The 21991-nt window shown below is 41.3% G+C and overlaps 2 protein-coding genes across 2 annotated transcripts in view; one reads left to right on the top strand and one right to left on the bottom strand.

The window, feature by feature from the left end:
- Positions 1–133: 133 nt before the first annotated feature.
- Positions 134–13428, bottom strand: LOC146519434 (uncharacterized). The gene is made up of 4 exons (XM_085157548.1): positions 12932–13428; positions 8576–8579; positions 6957–7400; positions 134–791 (listed from the first exon to the last, which is right to left on the bottom strand). The coding sequence occupies exons 1-4, from the start codon at positions 13376–13378 to the stop codon at positions 256–258; spliced, it is 1431 nt and encodes a 476-aa protein (XP_085013674.1). The 5' UTR covers positions 13379–13428; the 3' UTR covers positions 134–255.
- A 5035-nt stretch (positions 13429–18463) lies between these two features.
- Positions 18464–21991, top strand: part of LOC146519433 (xylosyltransferase 1-like) — a 44938-nt gene continuing 41410 nt past the window's right edge. Inside the window, exon 1 of the mRNA XM_085155993.1 lies at positions 18464–19018. Coding sequence (XP_085012119.1) covers positions 18734–19018 — 285 coding nt within the window. The 5' untranslated portion in view covers positions 18464–18733. The remainder of the gene's footprint in view (positions 19019–21991) is intronic.

Raw genomic sequence — 21991 nt, 5'->3', positions numbered from 1 at the left:
TTCATTTAAAAGTAGAAAATGACAGGTCGCCCAGGCCTTCATGTCTTTAAGACATACCTGTAGTTTCATGTGGCTTCATGTATAACTGGTTCTACTGTATATAAAATCATGTTGAACACACACAGAGAGCAGCTTATTTAATGACACGTTTATTCTTCGGGTTACAGCGACGCGGTTACAGAAGAACACGTTTATTTTATCCAAATATATAAAAATACATTTGAACGTACTAAATAATCAGAACCTGCTCTGAGTTCACCTATAGCCCCACGCGCTGCCCCACGCGCTGCCCCATGCGCCCTGGACAGGTTTTGGTTCGATGGTGCCGATGATTAAGATTCGACTCGGGTCCCAGACACAATTCTCCTCCAGGCCGCTCTTCACCATCCCGCAGCCGGGCGGCACCCAGGCGGTGTTGTAGCCGTTGTATTGCCAGGTCTTCTTAAGTGGGTGGTTCTGATAGTTGATGACGATCACCTTTCCCACGTTGACAATAACTTTAATGACAACTCTGTCATACTCAGGGTGACCAATGGGATAACGGCTCGCTTTCTGCAGGTCTCTGCTGAGGTAGACCCCCGGACCGAGCATCCCGTCCGGAGACTGGTGAAAACCTGTCATCAGGATACTTTTAGCTCTCGCGCTGGTGGTGCCGTGGTACATGACGTAGGTTGTACCGTCTCTCGGCCCTTCACAATCCACGCGTATCACCCCCGGAGGCAGGAAGTCATCTTCAGCCCACTGGAAGTACATTTTTCTGATTCGGATGTTGGTGTGATTGTCTCTGAAATCATGAGAACATCACAGCGTCAAGAACAAGACGCCTGAACTTTAAAATAGAGAGTTAGTTATATTAAATGGGGATTTATTATAAGAAATCAGGTGTTTAAAATTATTTTTACAGTATTTATAACTCATTATAAAATAACAGTGGTTCATGCTAAATACTTTCCAGTTCAGGCAGGTTCTGTGTTTCGTTGTGTTGCATCAGATCTGACGATATGAGAATATGAGATACATTTAATCTCTTAAATTGGGAATTATCACTTCATTATCAAAGTGGACATGGACGCTCTGCTGAGTGCTGGGCTCCTGTTTCTGGCTCATGCCGCTCTCTCTCTCTCACACACTCACAAGAAGATTGTTGATTTATGTATCTGTGCATTTTCATGCTTTTGTGTTTCAGGTGCTGTAAATCAAATCAATTTATTTATGTAGCACTTTTCACAGGATAAAAACCACAAAGTGCTTCACAGTAATATAAAACAGAAATACATAAAATACATTAATAATCAAACACAGCGCAAATCTAATTAAAAGCCAATCTAAATAAATGAGTCTTAAGTTGCTTTTTAAAAGAATAAATACAATCAAGGCAACGTAATGATGGAGGGAGAGACTTCAACAACCTGGGGGCGCCGCTCTAACAGATCTATCACCTCTGGTCTTAAAACGAGTTCGTGGGACTACCAACAGCCTTTGATTAGATGATCTCAGGCTGCGAGAGGGAGCGTGGGGTTCTAAAAGATCAGAAATGTAAGCAGGGGCATCACAATTCAAAGCTTTAAAAGTCAGTACCAAGATTTTAAAATGAATTCTGAAATGTACTGGAAGCCAGTGTAATGAACGTAACACTGGTTTAATGTGCTCTCTTTTTCCTGTCTTAGTTAAAAGCCTTGCAGCAGCATTCTGGACTAACTGGAGACGCTCAAGATTCCTTTTGCTCAAACAAAGAAAAAGGCTGTTACAATAATCTAAGCGAGAAGAAATAAAAGCATGAATAACCATTTCTAACTCAGACTTAGCAAAGTTCGCAGTTTGGAGATGTTTCTTAGCTGAAAAAGGCAGTTCCTAATCAACTGGCGAGAGTGTATGTTTGTTTTTTCTCACAGGTGCAGCAGCTGGTGATACATGGTGCATTTCTATCTGTGCTTTGTCATGTTCTTATTTTCTCCCCTTTTTATTTCCTCCGATCTTTAAAAAGCAAAACGTATTTGGCACAACAGTGAGTTCAGATTCTAATTCTGACTGCAAAAGCTGACAGACAGGATCAAATAAAAACAAAATATAAACTTTCTGTGCCAAAGATGAGTTTCTGGCCTCAGAGGTCAGCGGCTCTTACTGACTTAATTTGACTGTTATTACTGGAAAAATGAATATTTAAAGAAAAATGTAATAGAATAAGTTTGAATTGGCTCACTGTCCGTGTAGCTGTGAAAGCCTGATGACGACGTTCTGTTTAATGTTCACGTTTATTTCACGAATCATCACCTCACAAGTTGTTTCACAATAATCTCAAACTCAGGTTTTCTGAATCACATTTCCGTGCAGCTTCTCACTGAACTTTCACACAGTTGAAAAGTTCATCATTAAGTCCTGATAAAACTGGCATAAATCTGCTTTTATCAGTCGGAAAGTTCACAGCTGAGTGTAAATATGTCCTCATACACACAGTACTGACAACGTTTACTTTGAACATTCAGACTTTTTAAGGAAAAAAGAAGAAAAGTGTGTTTGCTGAGTCCACGTACCTCTGCAGGCTGATCCAAAAATGGAGTCTGTGTCTCACTTTGCTTCTTTTAACGACCTTCTCAGCCGTCAGGAGGAAATACCACAAATAGACATCCTCCTTTCAGTTTCGTTTCACGTGCTGTTAAGTCCTTCACTTTAGGTTATAGGCAGCATGTCCTGGAGTACTTAGTGTGAGTTAGGTTTCACTCCTGCCATCCAGCAGCACACACATCAGGGACTTTCTGGCAGAACAGGAATTTTGGTACTTTCCAGTTTTTCTCCATGAAAGATTTAAGGTTTTAAAGGAAATTAGTCTCTTTGATATTTATAATTTTATGCTCTTGCTCAGACGCAGATGAGCTCTACAGCAGGTTATCAAAAGACCCAAAAGGAAACATGTTACATTGTCCTGCTGCAGACTGACTTACGTTTGCACAACATAAACCAGCTTACATGGATACAGCTGACATATTTGCCATTATCACTGTGACTCTACGGATCAACATCATCACATTGATGTCTTTCTGTAGTGAGGAGGGTTTGTGTGCAGAGACATCGACGCTGATCTCTTTGTGTTGTTGTATACGTCTCTTTTATCGTCCTGCAGTTCATTTGTTCATCGTTGTGTTGCTTTGCATCTTCTTGTGGTCACTGAGCATCTTTTTAAAACTAGATTTTTTCATTGTTTTGTGTGCACAGACATGTAAAAGGTGACCAGTTTGTGTTTGTGTCATTCTTCTGTCTGTTTGACACCATTGTGTATTTCCTGACAGTCATTTTTCCCTCTTTGTTTTTTTAGTGTCGATATTTTTACATCTTTGCGTGTTTTTAAAATTTTGTACCTTTGCGGTTGTGATATTTTCTTTCTTTTTGTACGTCTTTGGTCCTTTTGAATCTAACTGGTGTCACTTTATTGCGTTATTGTAATAACTGGTGTCAATATAAAATTGTACTTAGTAGTCAGTATAATCTTTTTGTGATATATAAGTTTGCATATTATAGAATACTGCATGATGACCCTTTTATGACTGCTGTTGGAATCAAGACTTGCTTTATAAATTCTTTCTCACAGTGATAATAGCTGAGCAAGCTGTTATCATTTCACTCCTGCCAGGAAGAGGGGAGATGGATGCTCTTATCTTCAAGAAGAGGGGCCACGTCCTTCAGAATAACACACACACACACACACACACACACACACACACACACACACACACACACACACACACCTGAACCACTTTTATCTTCACTCCCTACATACTAACATTCCTCTGTTAATGAATAGACGTATTCACTGTTGTATTACTTTTGTATATAAATAAAGGCAAGTGCAGGAACAAAGCGCACATCACAGGGCCCCCACTCTGGTGTGAGCGTTCTGTGATCGCCCTTGCAAGTAAAAGCTGCAGCGTCTGTGTGTTTCTACCTTCTTAGCTGAAGAAGTGTCTTTAGAATAAATGTCTTGACAACTGGAAACCCTGGTCAGTGGTCATTTTATTGTCCCCAATGGGAAATTGATTTGCAGCATGTCCACTCATCAAACAACTCAGACATTTAAGAAAAACAAACAGAACAGCCCAAGTTTTATCAAGAGCTGCAAGAAAGTGCCGCGTGTGACAGTGTCGGCAACAACAGTTATGGTTTAGTGTTGTTAAGCATGATAATAGCAGCAGGTATGAAGACACTATGTCTCGTGGTTTTCTCTGCAGGCACTTCACACCTGAAGGAAGCAGCTGAAAATCTCTAAAGAGACGGTTTGTTTTAACTTAACATGACAGAGGTCGCCTTCCTCAGCACCTGCCTGTTATAAAAGTCCAAAAGCTGGACCTGACACCTCCCTGAAGTCTGACCAGCCACTTTAACCAGGTTACCCAGTCCGGTCTTATTGGTCAGTGTCATGGTCCCTGTGTCTCTCAGCTCGCTCACTCTTGGCCACATGTTTTGATATTGCTTTTCTCTCTCTGTCTTTGTCTCTCCTGTCTTTGTCCGCCTGGGCGGAGTTCATCACGGTTCCCACCCTCGGCCTGCACACCTGGACTGATCAACCTGCTGCTTGTTAATAGTTTCCTGACCACCTCTTAAGGCAGTGGCTCAGAGCTGGATATGAAATAGCTGGATGTGTCTCCTGTATATGAAGAACCGCCCATATTAACTTTGAGGGTCCAGCAGTCAGTTTGTCAATTTTCTATAAACTTTAGTGTCAATTCTTTAGATTTTCCTTCATTCTGCACATTTCTTTTGGATACTTTTACTTTTTTTTTTTTTGCATATTTGTTTTTTGAGTGTTATTTAAATGTTTTATGTTTTTTTTTTGTTGCTGTTGTTTTTTTACATTTTATTTTTTGAGTGTGTCTCCTGATTAAGAACACTGAGTAATGCCTGCTGTCATATCCAGGGGGCGCTGTGGCTCCACAGTAATCACTGCCACATGGATGAACTTGTTAATCACTCACAGGCTCTTTATGAATCTACTCATTAATATTATGTTATTCATTTATTCTATGTTTACACAGAATAAATCAGAAATACGTCTGATCACATCCACACAGCAGCTGTTTCACTTTCAGCACATTCAGCAGGAAATAAAATAATGGATGCTCCGTTAATTCAATTCAATTCAATTTTATTTATATAGCGCCAAATCACAACAAAAGTCGCCTCAAGGCGCTTCATACATACAGAGAAAAACCCAACAATCATATGAACCCCTATGAGCAGCACTTTGGCGACAGTGGGAAGGAAAAACTCCCTTTTAACAGGAAGAAACCTCCAGCAGAACCAGGCTCAGGGAGGGGCGGGGCCATCTGCTGTGATTGGTTGGGGTGAGAGAAGGAAGACAGGATAAAGACATGCTGTGGAAGAGAGACAGAGATTAATAACAGATATGATTCAATGCAGAGAGGTCTGTTAACACATAGTGAGTGAGAAAGGTGACTGGAAAGGAAAAACTCAATGCATCATGGGAATCCCCCGGCAGCCTACATCTATTGCAGCATAACTAAGGGAGGATTCAGGGTCACCTGGTCCAGCCCTAACTATATGCTTTAGCAAAAAGGAAAGTTTGAAGCCTAATCTTAAAAGTAGAGATAGTTTTAAAGTGCCAAGTCTCAGCTTTAATCTTATCAGAGTTAAATAATCCTGAATTTAAAGTCTGAGTGCTTCTCAAATACTGCCAAAGATGTTTTTCACAGGTCTTTCATATACATCCAGGATTTCTCTGACTCTTCTGATGATATGTGTACTGCACATGATGACATATTCAAAGTATTCACAGTTTTAGATTGAGGAGGATTATTTTACTTCTATGAATCTTTATGAGATGAAGGGCAGCCTCCTCCCATAGGCAAAATCTGCTGTTAAATGACAGCCAATCAAAACTGGAGATTGTTGGTGGCATCCAGCTCTACTAAGAGCAGCGAGCATAAAGGGAGTGACTTTTCTATCAGCTCATCAAACATCAGCAAACACACAAACTGTTTACTGTTTGTGTTTGCAAAGTAAACACACAAAGTAACACACACTGTGCAGTTTGTCTCACAGTGTGTGTGAAGAAGAGAGGTTAGATTTAAAGGTGCGGACTGCACTTGATAAAGTGCAGATTTAAAGCTTATATGTGATGTCATCATATTAATCACATTGGATTTGTATATGATGTGTTTTGAAAAATTCAGATTTTTATATCTTGTCCTGTGAAACAAACTAAGCTATACTGACTTTGTATTATTCAAATGTTGCATGAAAATACAGAGCAGGTTTGTGGAGGACAAACAGCTTAGTTTGCTTTAATGTTGAGAATTCAAAGTAAAACACTGTTGTGCTGGTGCACAGTGGCTCTGGTGCTCATGGTCAGATTTAGGTTACTTCAAGTGTAGCAGAAGAATTTGCATTTAAGCTGATGATGATTAATTCACTGAATTCCAACTTTATACCAACTGCATACTGTATATTTACACAGTATAAAGCATGGTGTCAGTGCAATTTCAATAAAGGAGTTTCATTCTAACCAGTGCCCCCTGGTGGCCACGTTTTTTTTCATGAACCAGCAAATCTGCTCCTTAGATCCACTGCAACTCTCAGCTGCAAACTGTTGCTCTTGTTGTTTCTCTTTAGCACCATTTATTTTTCCAGGCCTTTGTTTCCTCCATCCCAGTTGTTTTTAGATGTGTTGTTGTCATCAAATTCCAACAATTTTTTTTAAATTAAACAGTAAAATGTCTCAGTTTAGACGTCTGATGTGTTTTCGGTGTTTTTTATGCAGACAAATATGGAATAATTAATTATTTACATATGAATATTGCAATGAACACAGTAAAGTCATTTCTATGGCACGTTTATTTTTCAGGTTACACTGACATGGTTACAAAATATGTCAATTTATGATTTCTTATTCAAATATATAAAAATACATTTGAACGTACAAAATAATCAGAACCTGCTCTGAGTTCACCTATAGCCCCACGCGCTGCCTCCAGCATCCTGGACAGGTTTTGGTTTGATGGTGCCGATGATTGAGATTCGACTCGGGTCCCAGACACAATTCTCCTCCAGGCCGCTCTTCACCATCCCGCAGCCGGGCGGCACCCAGGCGGTGTCGTATCCGTGGTCATGCCAGGTCTTCTGAAGTGGGTGGTTCTGACGATCTATGGCTTTAACCTTTCCCACTTTGACCTTAACCTTAATGACAACCTTGTCATGCACAGGATGATCGATGGGATAGCGACTCGCTTTCTCCAGGTCTCTGCTGAGGTAGACCCCTGGACCGAGCATCCCAACTGAAGACTGACGAAAACCTGAAGCCAAGATCAATCGAGCACTATTACTGGTGGTCCCGTGGTACATGACGTAGGTTCTACCATCTCTTGGTCCTTCACGGTCCATTCGAACCACGCCTGGAGGCAAAAAGTCATCTTCAGCCCACTGGAAGCTCATTTTTCAGATCCAGATGTTGGTGTCAGTGTCCCTGCAGGAGAAAAAGGGTTACTGACCTGAGGACATCAGTGCCAATAAGACAAAACAGATAAGATTAGCTATAAAATTAAGAATTTTCCTCAGTGAACGTCCAAACAAATTCACCCCATGTGACTCTACAGGCCTGAGTTAGCATGTTAAAGGTTAAAGTTCATGACAGTACAATTAGAAAAAGAGGACGAAGCCTCTTCTCTCTAAAAACAAACAGCTGGAGATCAGTGATCAGGGCTCAACAACAAGTCCGTGGCTGGTTTTTGCTGCCGTGCAAACACCCAACAATAACCGTGTTATTTGCATACTTTCAAATGGTTTTACTGTCAGATGTGCTCCGACACAGGTTTGTGTACAGAATCACCAACAGCAGGGGACACAACATCCTGCTGAACCAGTCGATGTCACAACCTGCTCAGACACAACACTGTTTACTCCTGTTAGTTAGGAAGTCATCCAGAAAGATTTTTACTCGAGTCACACCGATCCAAAAGCCTGTGCATTAAAAGCTGTGCTTGAACCTTATCAAGTGCAGAATAAATGACAGTCTGACCTCTGACCCCTCAAAAAGCTCCTGAATGATAGAGTGTAGTTAGATTTCCACACTGTGCAGTCTCACTTAATTTTCTGTTCATCTGAGGCTATAAATCATTTTAGGACCTGCTAAGAACCAAATTACTTTGATTAACGCAAAGTAAAAATACAAATAAATTTAAAACAGTGTGACCTTAAAGTTGAGCAGCTGATACCAAAATATTGTAATGTTTTTATGGCAAAAATGTAAATATAACAGGTGTAAAAGTCTGGACACAATCATACATTTTTAAATGACAGTTTTCGAACACTGAACTCATTGCAAAGTTTTCCATTAAGTACAATTTAAAACCAGCTCAGGTTTGATGAGTTACATTTTTCTGCAGCTTCTCATTGGATCGTTTAGTCCTGATTAAACTGGCATAAATCTGCTTTTATTAGTCAGGAAGTTCACAGCGGCGTCTAAATATGTCCTCAAACACACAGACAACATTCACTGTAAACATTCAGACTTTGTTTGAGTCCACGTACCTCTCTGCAGGTTGATCCAAGAATGGAGTCCGTGCCTCACTCTGCTTCTTTTAACAGTAGACGTCTTTCTTTCAGTTTTGTTTCATGTGCTGTTGCTCGTCCTCGTCTTTAGGTTACAGACAATATGCACTAGGTGTGGTCAGAGTGTGAGTTAGGTTTCACTCCTGCCACCCAGCAACACACAGATCAGGTGTTTTCAGCCAGAAAGAAACTTTTGGCACTTTCCAATTTTCCTCCATAAAAGTTTTGTGATATTAAAGGAAATTTGTCCCCTTAATATTTATAATTTTATGCTCTTGTTCAGATGCAGATGAGTTATATAACAGAAACACGTAACAGGAAATGCCCGTCCAGTCAGATTCCTGCTGTATTTGCAAATGTTTCCATTGTTCTGCTGCAGACTGACTTTCGTTTGGACCAGTGAACGTTTACGGGAATTTGGCTGATATATTTCCCATATTCCTAGCTCCTGCTGTGGCTCTAAGGCTGCTGCTAACTTTGCATTTATGTAAAGCTGCAGATGCTGAAAACGACAGCCTGAATCTATTGTTACACTAAATTGACTTCTCTCAAAATATAAAAGCCCATCAGTGTCTTTAGTCACACATTTGTTCCGACAGAAACTGAACATTAAACAGTCTTCTTTTGTCTTATCATTACTTAAATTTACGATAATGGATTATACAGCTGTGGGGTATACAGTTCATTACAGCAGACGTCTTTCTGAAAGTGCTGTAACTAATAACCATTTCCCACTACCTACTCGAGTCGGCTCTGCACACCTCGACTCATTTTTGGGGTTTTCTATTAGGTGGTAGTGCCTGGGACCTACTGTTAGTACCTACTCGGCTGGGGATCCAGGTGATACGAAAATGTGACGTCACCAGACGGCATGTCACCGACTGGCTAGTCAGTGGTGTCACTCGATGAGTCTTGAGAGCTTCTCCTAAATCTAAACTGCCATTTTGAAACCTTGCAACGGGGGAAATGTGTCCAGAAAAAACAACACTGTGGTCCCGAGTCTGACAAGAAGGCCCAGACTGAGCAGCAGGTTTACCATCAGCTCAACGTGCTGTTGTTGTGTTCATGTCGCACAGAAATTACATCAACATGACCGGAACCGAGTCAAGTCGAGCCAAGTAGGTACTCGTGAAAAAGAGCTAAAAGTTTAATTCAGATCAAACTGAGGTTATTGTACTCGGCCCTGAAAAGCTTAGAAATATGGTATCTAAGCAGATTCTTCCTCTGGATGGCATTACCTTGGCCTCCAGTAACACTGTGAGGAACCTTGGAGTCATTTTTGACCAGGATATGTCCTTCAACGCACATATTAAACAAATATGTAAGACTGCTTTCTTCCATTTGTGCAACATCTCTAAAGTTAGAAATATCCTGTCTCAGAGTGACGCTGAAAAACTAGTTCATGCATTTATTACTTCCAGGCTGGACGACTGTAATTCATTATTATCAGGAAGTCCTAAAAACTCCCTGAAAAGCCTTCAGTTAATCCAAAATGCTGCAGCAAGAGTCCTGACAGGGACTAGAAGGAGAGAGCATATTTCTCCTGTTTTGGCTTCCTGTTAAATCCAGAATTCAAAATGCTGCTCCTCACATACAACCTGATGAATTACGTAATCAACTAAAAAATGCTCTAAGTTCCCTCCAAGGTGGTCCAGGTGAGGAAGACCAATGTAACCTAGAACAAAGAAAGGGTGGAAAGGGAATCAATAACTCGCCTGTGTTTCACTCGCTCTGTTTAAAAAAAAACATCCTTCTTTCAGTTTTGTTTCACCTTCTGTTGTTAAGTCACTTTAGGACCACACCCAGTAAATATTGTATAGCCTAAAGCGACTTAACAACAGCACGTGAAACAAAACTGAAAGAAGGATGTCTGAGAGTGGTTTGAAATGAAGTTTATTAAAGTGGAATTCAAAAATGGATTTACAAGTGCAGAATTTATTCTACAAATTATTATTTAAGCACAGAATTCTTTATTTTGATGTGCGTGGCTCTTGACTCCACAGTCAGTGTGTGAATTAGTTATTACCATTGTATCTCCATAAAATATTTAGAACAAACAGAGGGTGGAAGGGAATAAATAACTGTGTTTGTTTCGTTGCTTAACAATAAGCTACCTGTCATGTCGTTGGACCTGCTGTAAATCCATGTTTAACTTTTTCTGTTGCAGATTTCTTTGTCTTTCACTTTCAGGCAGACTGGATGGTGTCGCTTAAGAGTGGCAGACTCAGCTGAAAGTTTCATTGTTTTACTTTCCCCAAGAGGGCACAAACGTTTATACTGCTTTTGTTTTGTTGTTGTTGTTGTTTTTGTTTTGTTTTTTACAAAAAAATAGTTTTTTTGATTGATAACTTTGTCCTGTTGTTGGCAGACCAGGCATGTGATCGGTCATATGATGTGTACACTGCTTCTGGGAAACCCTGAGTCAGCGTATAGAGCTGATAACAATGGTCAGTGATAATTTTATTGTCTCCAATGGGAAATTGATTTGCAGCATGTCCACTCATCAAACAACTCAGACATTTGAAAAAAACAAACAGAACAGCCCAAGTTTTATCAAGAGCTACAAGAAAGTCCCATCCTCTAGTTCGCAGTGATCGGTCGCGTCACTGGAGGGGACGAAGCCGCTGATGTCATGGTGTGAAGACAACATCTTCACCCTCAACACTGACAAGACAAAGAAGATGATAGTGGACACGAGGAAGAAGAGGAGGCCTCACCAGCTGCTGTTTATCCGGGGCCTTGAAGTGCAGAGGGTGAGCAGCAGTACCTGGGCGTCTACATCAGTGAGGACCTCACCTGGACACTGACCACCACACAGCTGGTCAAGAAGGCTCAGCAGCGGCTGTATTTCCTGAGGAGGCCGAGGAAATTTGGTATGTCAGCCAAGATCCTCAGCAGTTTAAAAAAAGCAAATCCATGCCTCCTAAAAAGAGCAAGATCCCCTACAATCCCCCTTTTGTTTTTTGGGGGCTATTTTATGTCCTCTGTGCTATTAAAAAAATCTTTATAGGCAATTTTTCCCTTTTTGTGTTGTTTTGCTTGGATTTTTGTACATCTTTGTTGCTTTTTTATGGTTTTACATTTTTTAAGATCATTATATTTTTTAGTTTTGTCATCTCTGTGGTGCTCACGTCTCCAACTATTTTAATTTTATGCATTTTTATAAACATTTTGTGTTACCAACTTATACAGCGTCTGACCAGATAAGCTGGTGTCACAGCAAAGTGAACACTCACCCACAATTCATCTTGTACAGCTGTTCATCTGCTTGTTAGCAAAACTGTTTAATCAGCCAATCACTTGGGAGGATTCAGTGCATTTAGGCACTTTACTGTTAATGAATATATGAACGTTTATCTTTTTGAATAAAGTATGAAAAGTCTGTTCCAATTAGAACTTTTTCCTTCCCACTGTCACCAAGTCCTGCTTCAGTGATGGGGTCTTCTCACTAAGATAGTAGGCTCTACCTTACACTAAAAAGGCTTTAATATGAATAAATATTGAACTGATGTTACCGAGATAACAATATCCAGTTTGAAAAAGGAGACAGGGAGGCAAAGTTGACAATAGAATAAAGGTTTTATTTAAAAAAAACAAAAAAGACACATAAGCCTGTATTTTACCCCAAAAGAAAGAAACACATAAAACAAAATAAGTGTCGTTCAAAGGCTACATGAACCAAGCTCAGTCTTTATGACCAGCACGACCACGGCCAGCACGGCCACGGCCAGCACCACCAGCACCACCACGGCCAGCACCACCACGACCAGCACCACCACGGCCAGCACCACCACGACCAGCACGGCCAGCACGACCAGCACCACCACGGCCAGCACCACCACGGCCAGCACCACTAGCACCACCACCACCAGCACCACCAGCACCACCACGGCCAGCACCACTAGCACCACCACCACCAGCACCACCAGCACCACCACGGCCAGCACGACCACGGCCAGCACGACCACGGCCAGCACTACCACGGCCAGCACCACTAGCACCACCACCACCAGCACCACCAGCACCACCACGGCCAGCACCACCACGACCAGCACGACCGCCTTCAGTATCAGAATTGCTGTCTGGCATTGGTGCGCTCCACCCCACGGCCTGAAATCCTGCTGGACTACAATGACACATACAAAACTCAATGTCTTTTTTTTTACATCAAAATATATAAAACGCTTCCAAATATGCAAAATACAACAATAACTGCTTGTGGAATTTACCTGTAGTGCATCCATGCACACCATGCATCATAATCATCATCATAATCATAATCATATGAGTAGGGATTATGCTGTGGGAGGTCTGGGAGTGAGTAAGTTAATTCTCTCATCGAGATCGGTCTTGAACCAGCTCGAGGATCCCTGACAGGTTTTGGTTTGATGGTCTCAATGATTGTGATTCGCTCGGGATCCCAGACACAATTCTCCTCCCGGCCGCTCGATACCATCCCACAGCCGGGTGGCACCCAGGCGGTGTCGTATCCGTGGTCATGCCAGGTCTTCTGAAGTGGGTGGTTCTGACGATTGATGGCCTTCACTTTTCCCACGTTGACCCTAACCTTAATGACAACCCTGTCATGCTCAGGGTGATCTTTGGGATAGCAACTCGCTTTCTCCAGGTCTCTGCTGAGGTAAACGCCCCGACCGAGCATCCCGCCTGAAGACTGACGAAAACCTGACTTCTGGATCGATGAAACATTCGCCCTTTTTGTGCCATGGTACATGACATAGATTTTACCATCTACTGGTCCTTCACAGTCCACTCGAACTACCCCAGAAGGAAGACCGTCATTTTCAGCCCACTCAATGCTCATTTTTTATTTTCTGATATCGGTGTCAGTGTCCCTGCAGGAAGAAGAATTATTGTGATGAGGACATCATCAAATTCAGACAAAAACAGGGTAATGGTTACCGTTCAAAAAGGCTTATTATTATTATTATTATTATTATTATTATTATTATTATTATTATTATTATTATTATTATTATTATTATTATTATTATATGTCAAGTAATTTAAAGGTGTGTCCAGAAAAGCAATTTGAATTTACTTTAAATTCATTTTTAAGTAAAGTTAATCTTAAATAATTTCCAGTCCAAACATATGGAATAAAAATCCACATATACAATAATATACTAAGAAAAAAAATGGAAAACATGAATCTTAAAAAGACAGAGACAAAAACACTTGACTCATTTCAGTTTGGCTTTATGATGTCAACATAAAGCCAACAGAAAATAATGATAAAATATATAATAATAATAATAATAATAATAATAATAATAATAATAATAATAAAATGCAAATCTCAATAAATCCAACAACTGTCCCCCCAATTTTAAAATATCATAAGATGAATATATTCTATATATTATTTAACACAGTTGGGTAGATACCAATACTTCTATTTATGGCTGTAAGTATTGTTATCTTAATGCAGATAAAGATGAGACCTAAGTGGAGCCTCACTGGAGGCCAAGGTAATACCATCCAGTCAGTATCTGCTTAGACACCAGGTTTCTGAGGGTTATTCACAGGAAGTACAATAACAGTTAAATCAGAATTTAGAAGCAGAAAAAATAGTGTTCATCTACAGGCCTGGGTATGTCGTATGTATTATTGTAATAAGCAGCACTTATGGAAAGTGTGTATAAAATAAAAAGCACTGGTCCCAACCCAAGAACCACGTGCATCTCTGCGACTGAGTTTTGTGGGTGAAGAAGACAGACGAGAATATTTACATGAAAAATTACTAGAATCTACTAGAACCTATTAGAAATGATCCAAACAGGTGCATTGCATTTCTTCAGTACCAACACCCACAGTACAAAGTACTCGACTGTCTGCAGAAGAATATTATGGTCACTGGTACTGAACGCTGCCTAGGACAGGTCCAGAGAGTGCGCTGTCAGAGGCTTTCAGAGGGTCATTGGTAACCTTCACTAATGTTGTTTCTGTGCTCTGATAATCTCTAAATAATGACTGAAACTCTAGAAATAAACAATTCATCTGAAAGAGTCACAAACTGATTAGTCAATAAGCAGCTAACTGGACTTTAATTAGCACTTTATGTACACAGAAGTATCTGTGAAAATCTAGACTTTGAGGAAAAATGAAAAGTGTATTAGCTGAGTTCACGTACCTCTCTCCAGGTTCAGTCAAAAGTGCGGTCTGTGTCTCAGTCTGCTTCGTTTAAATAACAATGTTCAGTCTTCAGGAGGAAGTACCATCAATAGAAATCCTTCTATCAGCTGTTTCACATTCTGCACATTGTTACGTCCTTCACTTTAGATTGTAGATGATGTTATTTATTGGGAGTGGTCCGTACAGGAGTTATCATAGGTTTCAGTCCTGAGAACCAGCTGCACACCACCCAGGGCCTATCAGACAAAACGGGCCTACGAGAACTTTCTTTTCCTCCACGAAAGATTTATGATCAGCACAAATTTGCCTTTTCAAAATGTATATTTTCCTATAGATCTGTAAGACGAATTACAGGCAGTCAGAAATATCAGAAGGAAATGTGCAAACGGGAATCACCTGTCCAACTACATTCCTACCAGTATTAAAGTTTCCATCGCTCTGCTGTGTCCTCTCTTACATTTCTCATCACATAAAACATCTTATGGGAATATGGCTGACATACTGTCAGCCCTGGACTGTACACGACCACAGTGGATTTTAAATCCAGTCAAGATTTTTAAAAATCAAGATCTGAGTAAAATTAAAGTGCACACCTTCAGCTTTAATTCAAGGAGGTTAACAGAAGTATCGTATTAACTGCTTAGGAATGACAGTTATCTTTATACACAGTCCCCCTTTTTTAGAGGCCCAAAACAGATAGTGGTGGAGGAACAGTTTCACTGCCAGGTTAGGCCTGCTCCATCATGACAAATTAAATGATTAAAAGATCTGGAGTTCATTCCAGAATCAGTCAGAAAACATCTAAAAGAGAAATAATACTTAAACAGATGGAAACAAGATGAAACTGATGTGAAGAGAAAGGTATGGAGAAAGACAGAAGCATGCGCATCATCCATCAAACATGGTGAAAGCAACGTTAGGGCAGGAGCTTGTAGGCCCGCCAGTAGAACGAGGTCATTGCTGTGATGGCTGATCGTGGCAGCAGGATGAACTGTGATGTGACAAATGCTGTGAAACTGATCAGGCAGAGCTTCACAGTGTAAGTGGATAATAACCCACAGCAAACTGCAAAAGTAACCTCGAGGCAAAGACATGGACTATTCTTCAATCGCCAAATACACCCAATAAATGCACTTTAAAAAATGTTGTTTCTTCTTGAAGGTGACGAACACTAGAGAGCAGGAGACGCAGATCTAAAGGGAGGACGGGGAATAAAAATCATCGGCCGTTGTTTTGTTTCTCAGGAACAGCCACCTGTTAGCTTGTTCAACCGGTTTTAAATCCAAGTTTCACTTTTGTTTCAGGTCTCGTACATTTTCTTGTAAGTCACGCGTCACTGTATTCACGAGGTGCGGTTAGCAGAACAGCAGGTCCCACATCCATGTTTTTGACAGGAGACCACAAAGATACATAGTTGTGGCGGGGCGTGGCCTGTGGTGCCATGCAGGGAAGGCGGACCCACCTGCACGGCATCCGCAATCACGCCTTAAATATTGCACTGGGTTCTCTGGTTGGGGGTGTTGTTGTGGTACTGGTGAGCTCTGTGTGTATTGTGAACAGCAACAGTGTGTGCTAATAAAGAATGCTGCAAAGCATGTTAATGTCACCGGGTCTGCCGTGGTCATTTACAATAGTTATACAGCCTTTCCCTAAAAAGAAAAAGTGTTTTTTAATTGTAATTTTGCTGCTAGAGGAGGCTGTTTGTGATCGTTCATGTGAAGTCAACATCTTCTCTTTTTTTAATAGCTAGAGACCCTGGTAACCTACAGAGTTGATAACCACTGTCATGTGCCTGTCAGGGTTACTGTGAGAAGGAAAGGATGTCCTGATAATAATTCATTTTTGCTGAATCCAGATGTGGTCCAGATGTCACCACACAATTGATCCATAAATGATTCACATGTGCCTAAATCCTCAGTCAAGGCCAAATGTGAACCAGAGAAAACTGCAGGTGGGGCTATGTTTAGGTTGAACATGCTGGCACTCAGACAATGAAAGCGGTAACAAATATTACTTAAATATCATGTCGAAAATCAGGTTTGACTCCTACTATATGTTCATTAAAAAACAAAATTTGACCAACTGTACTGGGGCTGCCCTGTAAAAGAAAACTGTGGAACAGCAGTGAAAAAACTCCAGTGTGATCACGGTGACAGAAACAGAGAAAATGAGGCAAAATGTTCATATCGATGTTATCAGCAGCCACACGGCTTTCAGTGTTGGATCGATACTTTGTTTCTATCGTCTAAGTTCAGCACTGAAAATGATCCATTATGTTTTAAGTAAAAAACAATAGACGTCAAACAGGAACCGTGAAAAATGTCACAATAAACAACAGAAGTTGGCCTAAAGTGTTTTAGACACAAACACATTTCAGAATCAGAATCAGAATCAGAAAGGGTTTTATTGCCAAATGTTGAGCAGGTTTACAACATTAGGAAATTGCTGCGGTACTTAGTGCAAACATACTGTCATAAACGCTTAAATAAACATAAAAATTAAAATTAAAAGTGCTAAGTAGATAGATATATACATGAGTGCAGGTGGTGATCAGTGCAAAAATGCAATGATGCAGTGAACAGTGTGGTGTCATGTGTTAGTGGTGCGAACAGTCATACGGTTGTTGTTCATGAGTCCAACAGCAGAGGGGAAGAAACTGTTCTTATGGCGGTTCTGGTGCGAATGGACCGGAGCCTCCTGCCTGAGGGGAGCAGGTCAAACAGACTGTGTCCGGGGTGAGATGGGTCAGCTGTGCTCCGAGCTGCACGCCCCAGTGTCCTGGAGGTGTACAGGTCCTGCAGAGATGGGAGTCTGCAGCCAATCACCTTCTCAGCAGAGCGCACAACACGCTGCAGTCTCTGTTTGTCCCTGATAGTGGCTCCAGCGTACCACACGGTGATGGAGGAGGTGAGGATGGACTCGATGATTGCGGTGTAGAATTGCATCATCGTCCGTGTTGGCAGGTTGAATTTCTTCAGCTGCCTCAGGAAGTAGATCCTCTGCTGGGCTTTGTTTATGACGGAGGTGATGGTGGGCTCCCACTTCAGGTCCTGGGTGGTGGTGGTGGATTTCTGTTCCAGGTCTCAAACAATCTGTTTAATTATGTACATGAAAGCTGAAAGATGTGTTCACTGTGTTATTTATGGCAGAAAGAGAAAATCACAGTGATTTAGTGATCATTCAAATGTGTTGATGATTCACCTCATAAATCATGAAACACTCTCCTCCATAAAGCTCCCTTTATAGGTTTCTGTTGGTATCAGCAGCGTTTTATTTATTTGCTATCACATTGATTCCAATGTTTGCAGTATCACACAGCATTACAATTCAGGCAAAGTTGTTGGTATTTTTCCTCGAAAAGTAAAAAAAAAAAATTAATTTATAATTTTCCGAGTGTGTGGTTTCATGGGGGGAGGAGGGGCCCAACAACACCTTTCTGCTCCTGTCTACAGAAATGCAGCTCCGGCCCTGCAGAGGTGTCGCTTCACAATCAGATTCAGAACATTTTATTAATCCCAGAGGAAATTATGTGGTTACAGTCGGTCCAAGACAATAAGAACAGCAACAGGCTGTATATACACGATATATTACAACGTTACAAGATATCAGAAACAGCTCTAATATATTTATTATTAAGATATTTGTATATCCAGAACATTACAGACATTTTACTGTAAAACTTTGTTATTTCACTGCAGCATGTAAGGGTGCAGCTACTGGATGGGGGAGTCAGAGATGTATCCACAGAGGATTTCCTGAGTCGTTCACTGGCGCATTCGGGGAATCTCAGACTTTCTCTGAACTACTGACGTTAAATGGCCGCATGAGGGCCTCTGCGTCCTCTCCACCGCCTCCAAAACTCTCTCCTCATTTCGAGTCTGTGCCAAATTCCCTCCTCCTCCTCCTCTCTGCCAGCCAGTAGCAGCTCTGTGGCCGCGGAGGGGAGCATTCACACCCCGCTGTCGGCGTTTAGCGGATGGAGCTCTCAGTCTGAGTCTGACCCGGAGGGAGGGAGGAGGAGAAGATGAACGGTAACCCGTGCGCCCGCAGGCTGGCCCGGCGCTCCAGGTCCGCGCTGCTGCTGGTCGCCGCTCTGGCCGTCCTGCTGGTCCAGACTCTCATCGTGTGGAACTTCAGCAGCCTGGACTCCACCGGCGGGGACGGAGGCGCCAGGAGCCGGGAGAAGAGAGAGGACCGGACCGGGGGGTTCAACAAAGCCGACAGGGAGCACCCGCGGAAGGGGCTGCAGAAGAGGGGCGACCCGCCGCCGCTGGTCGGGAAGGCGGCCGATCAGCAGCAGCTGCAGGCGGTGGGTTTGACTGATGTGCCCTTCACGAGGCGCTTTAATCCGATTTTTACACGCGTGTTTTCGGGGAATGAGCCGAAGGAAGCCGCATGGCAGCCACGGAGAGGATGCTGCAGCTGCTGCCTGTTGTTTTGGCTTTCCCGTCAATAGTTTGCCCGCTTTCGTCAGGGAGATGGGTCTGTAGGCCAAACTTAATTTAAAAAACAGCCAATTTAAGGTGTCGATTGTTGGTGGCTGTGGCAGGTTAACTGCGCCACCTTCTCATTCGTAGCTACAGTTTAAAAACGTATCAGCACCAGACAATCAATTCATCACTTTAAGCTGTGAGCCTCAGACAGTTTCCATTAACGCTTCAAAACAGCTGATTGCTGTGACAATCAAATGAAAACTACGGGTGATCGCGCGCTTTATTTATTGTAAGACCAATGCCGAATTAAAGATCACGCAGACATTTAAAAAGAAATGCCCCCAGTTTTGTTCTACAATCTAATTTTAAGGGTCGACAACCGAGAAAATGTGCAAATGGCTGTTTTTGTTGTTGGAGTTTGGTTTGGCAGCGTCTCACGTTTTAAACGTCATTTGTGTTACTTTCAGCGTGAAAGGTCACCGTGTTTTTTATGAATCTGTTCATTCTAAGGCTGCAGTCCCGTTTACATCTCTGGTACTTTGAGGTTTGGGCCTGAAATGCTCTTCGGTTTACGTGTTTGCGGTTTCCTTGGTAAATTTAAAGAATCGTACTGACACTTGAGGAATTTAGGAAATGATTAAGCCAGTTTCGGTTAAGAGAAGTTGCTCCCCTGTAATATTGGCTTATGAAATATGTTAATAAAGGGAAAACATAACATTTAATATTAAGTTAGAGGTAAAATGAGCACTTTTACTCCTTAAAGCAACTTTTTGGGTGTGAGGTTTTAAAATTAAAGGGGTCCTCAAATTAAGCTCCCTTTCCCTCATAAATTTTAATCACATTTGAGGAAATTAGTTAACAATTTTTATTGGTGGAAACTGGTCTTGTGTGTAAAATAATTATGACAAAGACTCATCAAGTGAAAGCTTTGGTGATGGAGTCCATTCTTGCAACAATAGAACTTTGTGTCATTTTTTCATCATATTTCGATAAACTGTTTCACTTCAAGCTCTAACACCTATTTCAGTGTCGTGTAATTTTGCACAGAATCAGTAGTTCTTAGAGGAAAATGTTCTAAGCTTGGATTTTGGGTTTTCTTACTAAAATTAAAGGATTGTCGCGACACTTAAGGAACTAGGAAAACAGATTTAACCTTGTGTTATTAATGGAAGTCGGTCTGCTCTGACATTACGTTGTAAAATGACTTTTACAAATGAGGCTTTGTGTAGAATTTCTTTAGCAAACCTGTATTTAAGTTTGACCCGAAAGCTAAAATTTAAAGCAGTTTTACCTTAAAGGCAAAAAACAAAAATCTCTACTTTAGTAATTTTCTGTCTTCTCACATTCATGATTAGATTTCCATCTTCATCTCCACGTGAATCTCCACAGCTCATTTCAGGCACAGCACTCGTCACCATCCTGCTGAGACTCCTTTGTGTTTGTATGTTCAGAAAAACCTGTCGGGATCCAGGTGTTCTCACATGTTTTAATGACATGGATGTAGTGTGTGTGTGTGTGTGTGTGTGTGTGTGTTAGCAGGAAGCAGTGTCCCATTTCCAATAAAATATCACTTGCTGGGACTCAGTGAAATCAGCCTCCTCCCCCTGAAACACTGAGTGTGTGCTTGTATGTTTATCTTTGTGAGAACATGTTGGCCCGTTCCATAAAGCTGTTTGATAACTGAGAGTAGATGTTGGTGTTGTTCTAGAAAATACATGACGTGTTATCCGTGTCAGAGAACAAGAATGTTTAAGGGGTCCAAACAGCCACAGTCTGGACTTCTCTGGAGAACACTGATAGCACCGATTCACTGAAGAGCACTGTGGGAGTCGGCTTGTGATGGTGATGGTGGGTGATTGGGAAGGCACAGGACTTATCCCACATTCTGATCGCACTGGAGGTTTGACTGTAATGCTGAGCCTGTATTAATGTGGCTGTTGATCCAAGTCGTTCCTCTGTGAGTTGGCAGGATCCTGCGACCTGTCTGTTACAGACTTGGACAGGTCAGCCTTTCTGTGCTTTAATGACGGAAATAAAACAAGTATATTTAATTCTTTCGTTACTCAGAAAGGTCCTATTTTAAATAGTTGGCAGCCTTCAGAAACCTCGATGTTTACATGCAGCGTTATCTACTTTTCTATCGTCTGAACTTCCTGTCAGAGTTGAGCAGAACCACCAGGCCGTTCAGGCCGGAGTTGAGGCTCGGTGTGAAATTTGTGGTTTTTATTGTTATTTGTTGTTGTAGTTGTGTCTTATTTTGAAAAAAATATTTACACGTTACCATAGTGACCAGAGAGCATTAAGGGGCAGAGAGGATGTTACTCTCAGTGTTGTTGGTGCATTTATATTATATTACCGCTGCCATGGTGATAGGCCTTAAACTTGCATTCTTTCCAATGGCCAGCAGGGGGCAGTGACTCTGGTTTCAAAAAGATTTCAGGTTGTATAGAAGTCTGTGGGAAAATGACCCAACCTCACCCTCATCTATGAGCTCAGTAAACACTTTCCTGATGACCTTCTTGTCTCAACAAGTAGTTTAAAGTGCTGTTTAATACAACACAATCATGATTTATTAAATTTTTGTCCCATTAGGTTAAACAGGAGCTGCTTTAGCTTTTTAAAGAGAGTTCAGCCTCATCCGTCCTGTTTCAGTCTTGTTTCCGTTCAAAAAGTTTGCAGATTTCTTTATGTGCCCAAGATCCAGTTTCAAAATCTTTACCTTTTTTTTATCTTATGATGTATATATTTAAATATTTAACAGGTTCTAACTGTTAAATGTTCAAGAAAATCTTGAATTGTTAAGACTCGAGGGGACGGCAGCTACATGAATATTTAATGTTTTCATTAAA

The sequence above is a fragment of the Neolamprologus multifasciatus genome, chromosome 4, assembly GCF_963576455.1.
Source record: "Neolamprologus multifasciatus chromosome 4, fNeoMul1.2, whole genome shotgun sequence".
Taxonomy (NCBI): domain Eukaryota; kingdom Metazoa; phylum Chordata; class Actinopteri; order Cichliformes; family Cichlidae; genus Neolamprologus; species Neolamprologus multifasciatus.
The sequence above is the reverse complement of the archived record's forward strand: the minus strand, read 5'-3'. Positions and strand labels throughout refer to the sequence as shown.

Excerpts from the sequence above, each read along its gene's own strand:
- LOC146519434 (XM_085157548.1), bottom strand. The coding sequence starts at position 13,378 with ATGAGCATTGAGTGGGCTGAAAATGACGGTCTTCCTTCTGGGGTAGTT. Across the intron at positions 792-6,956 it reads CAGCGCGTGGGGCTATAGGT|ATTTCAGAGACAATCACACC; the intron begins GAACTCAGAGCA and ends GATGTTCTCATG.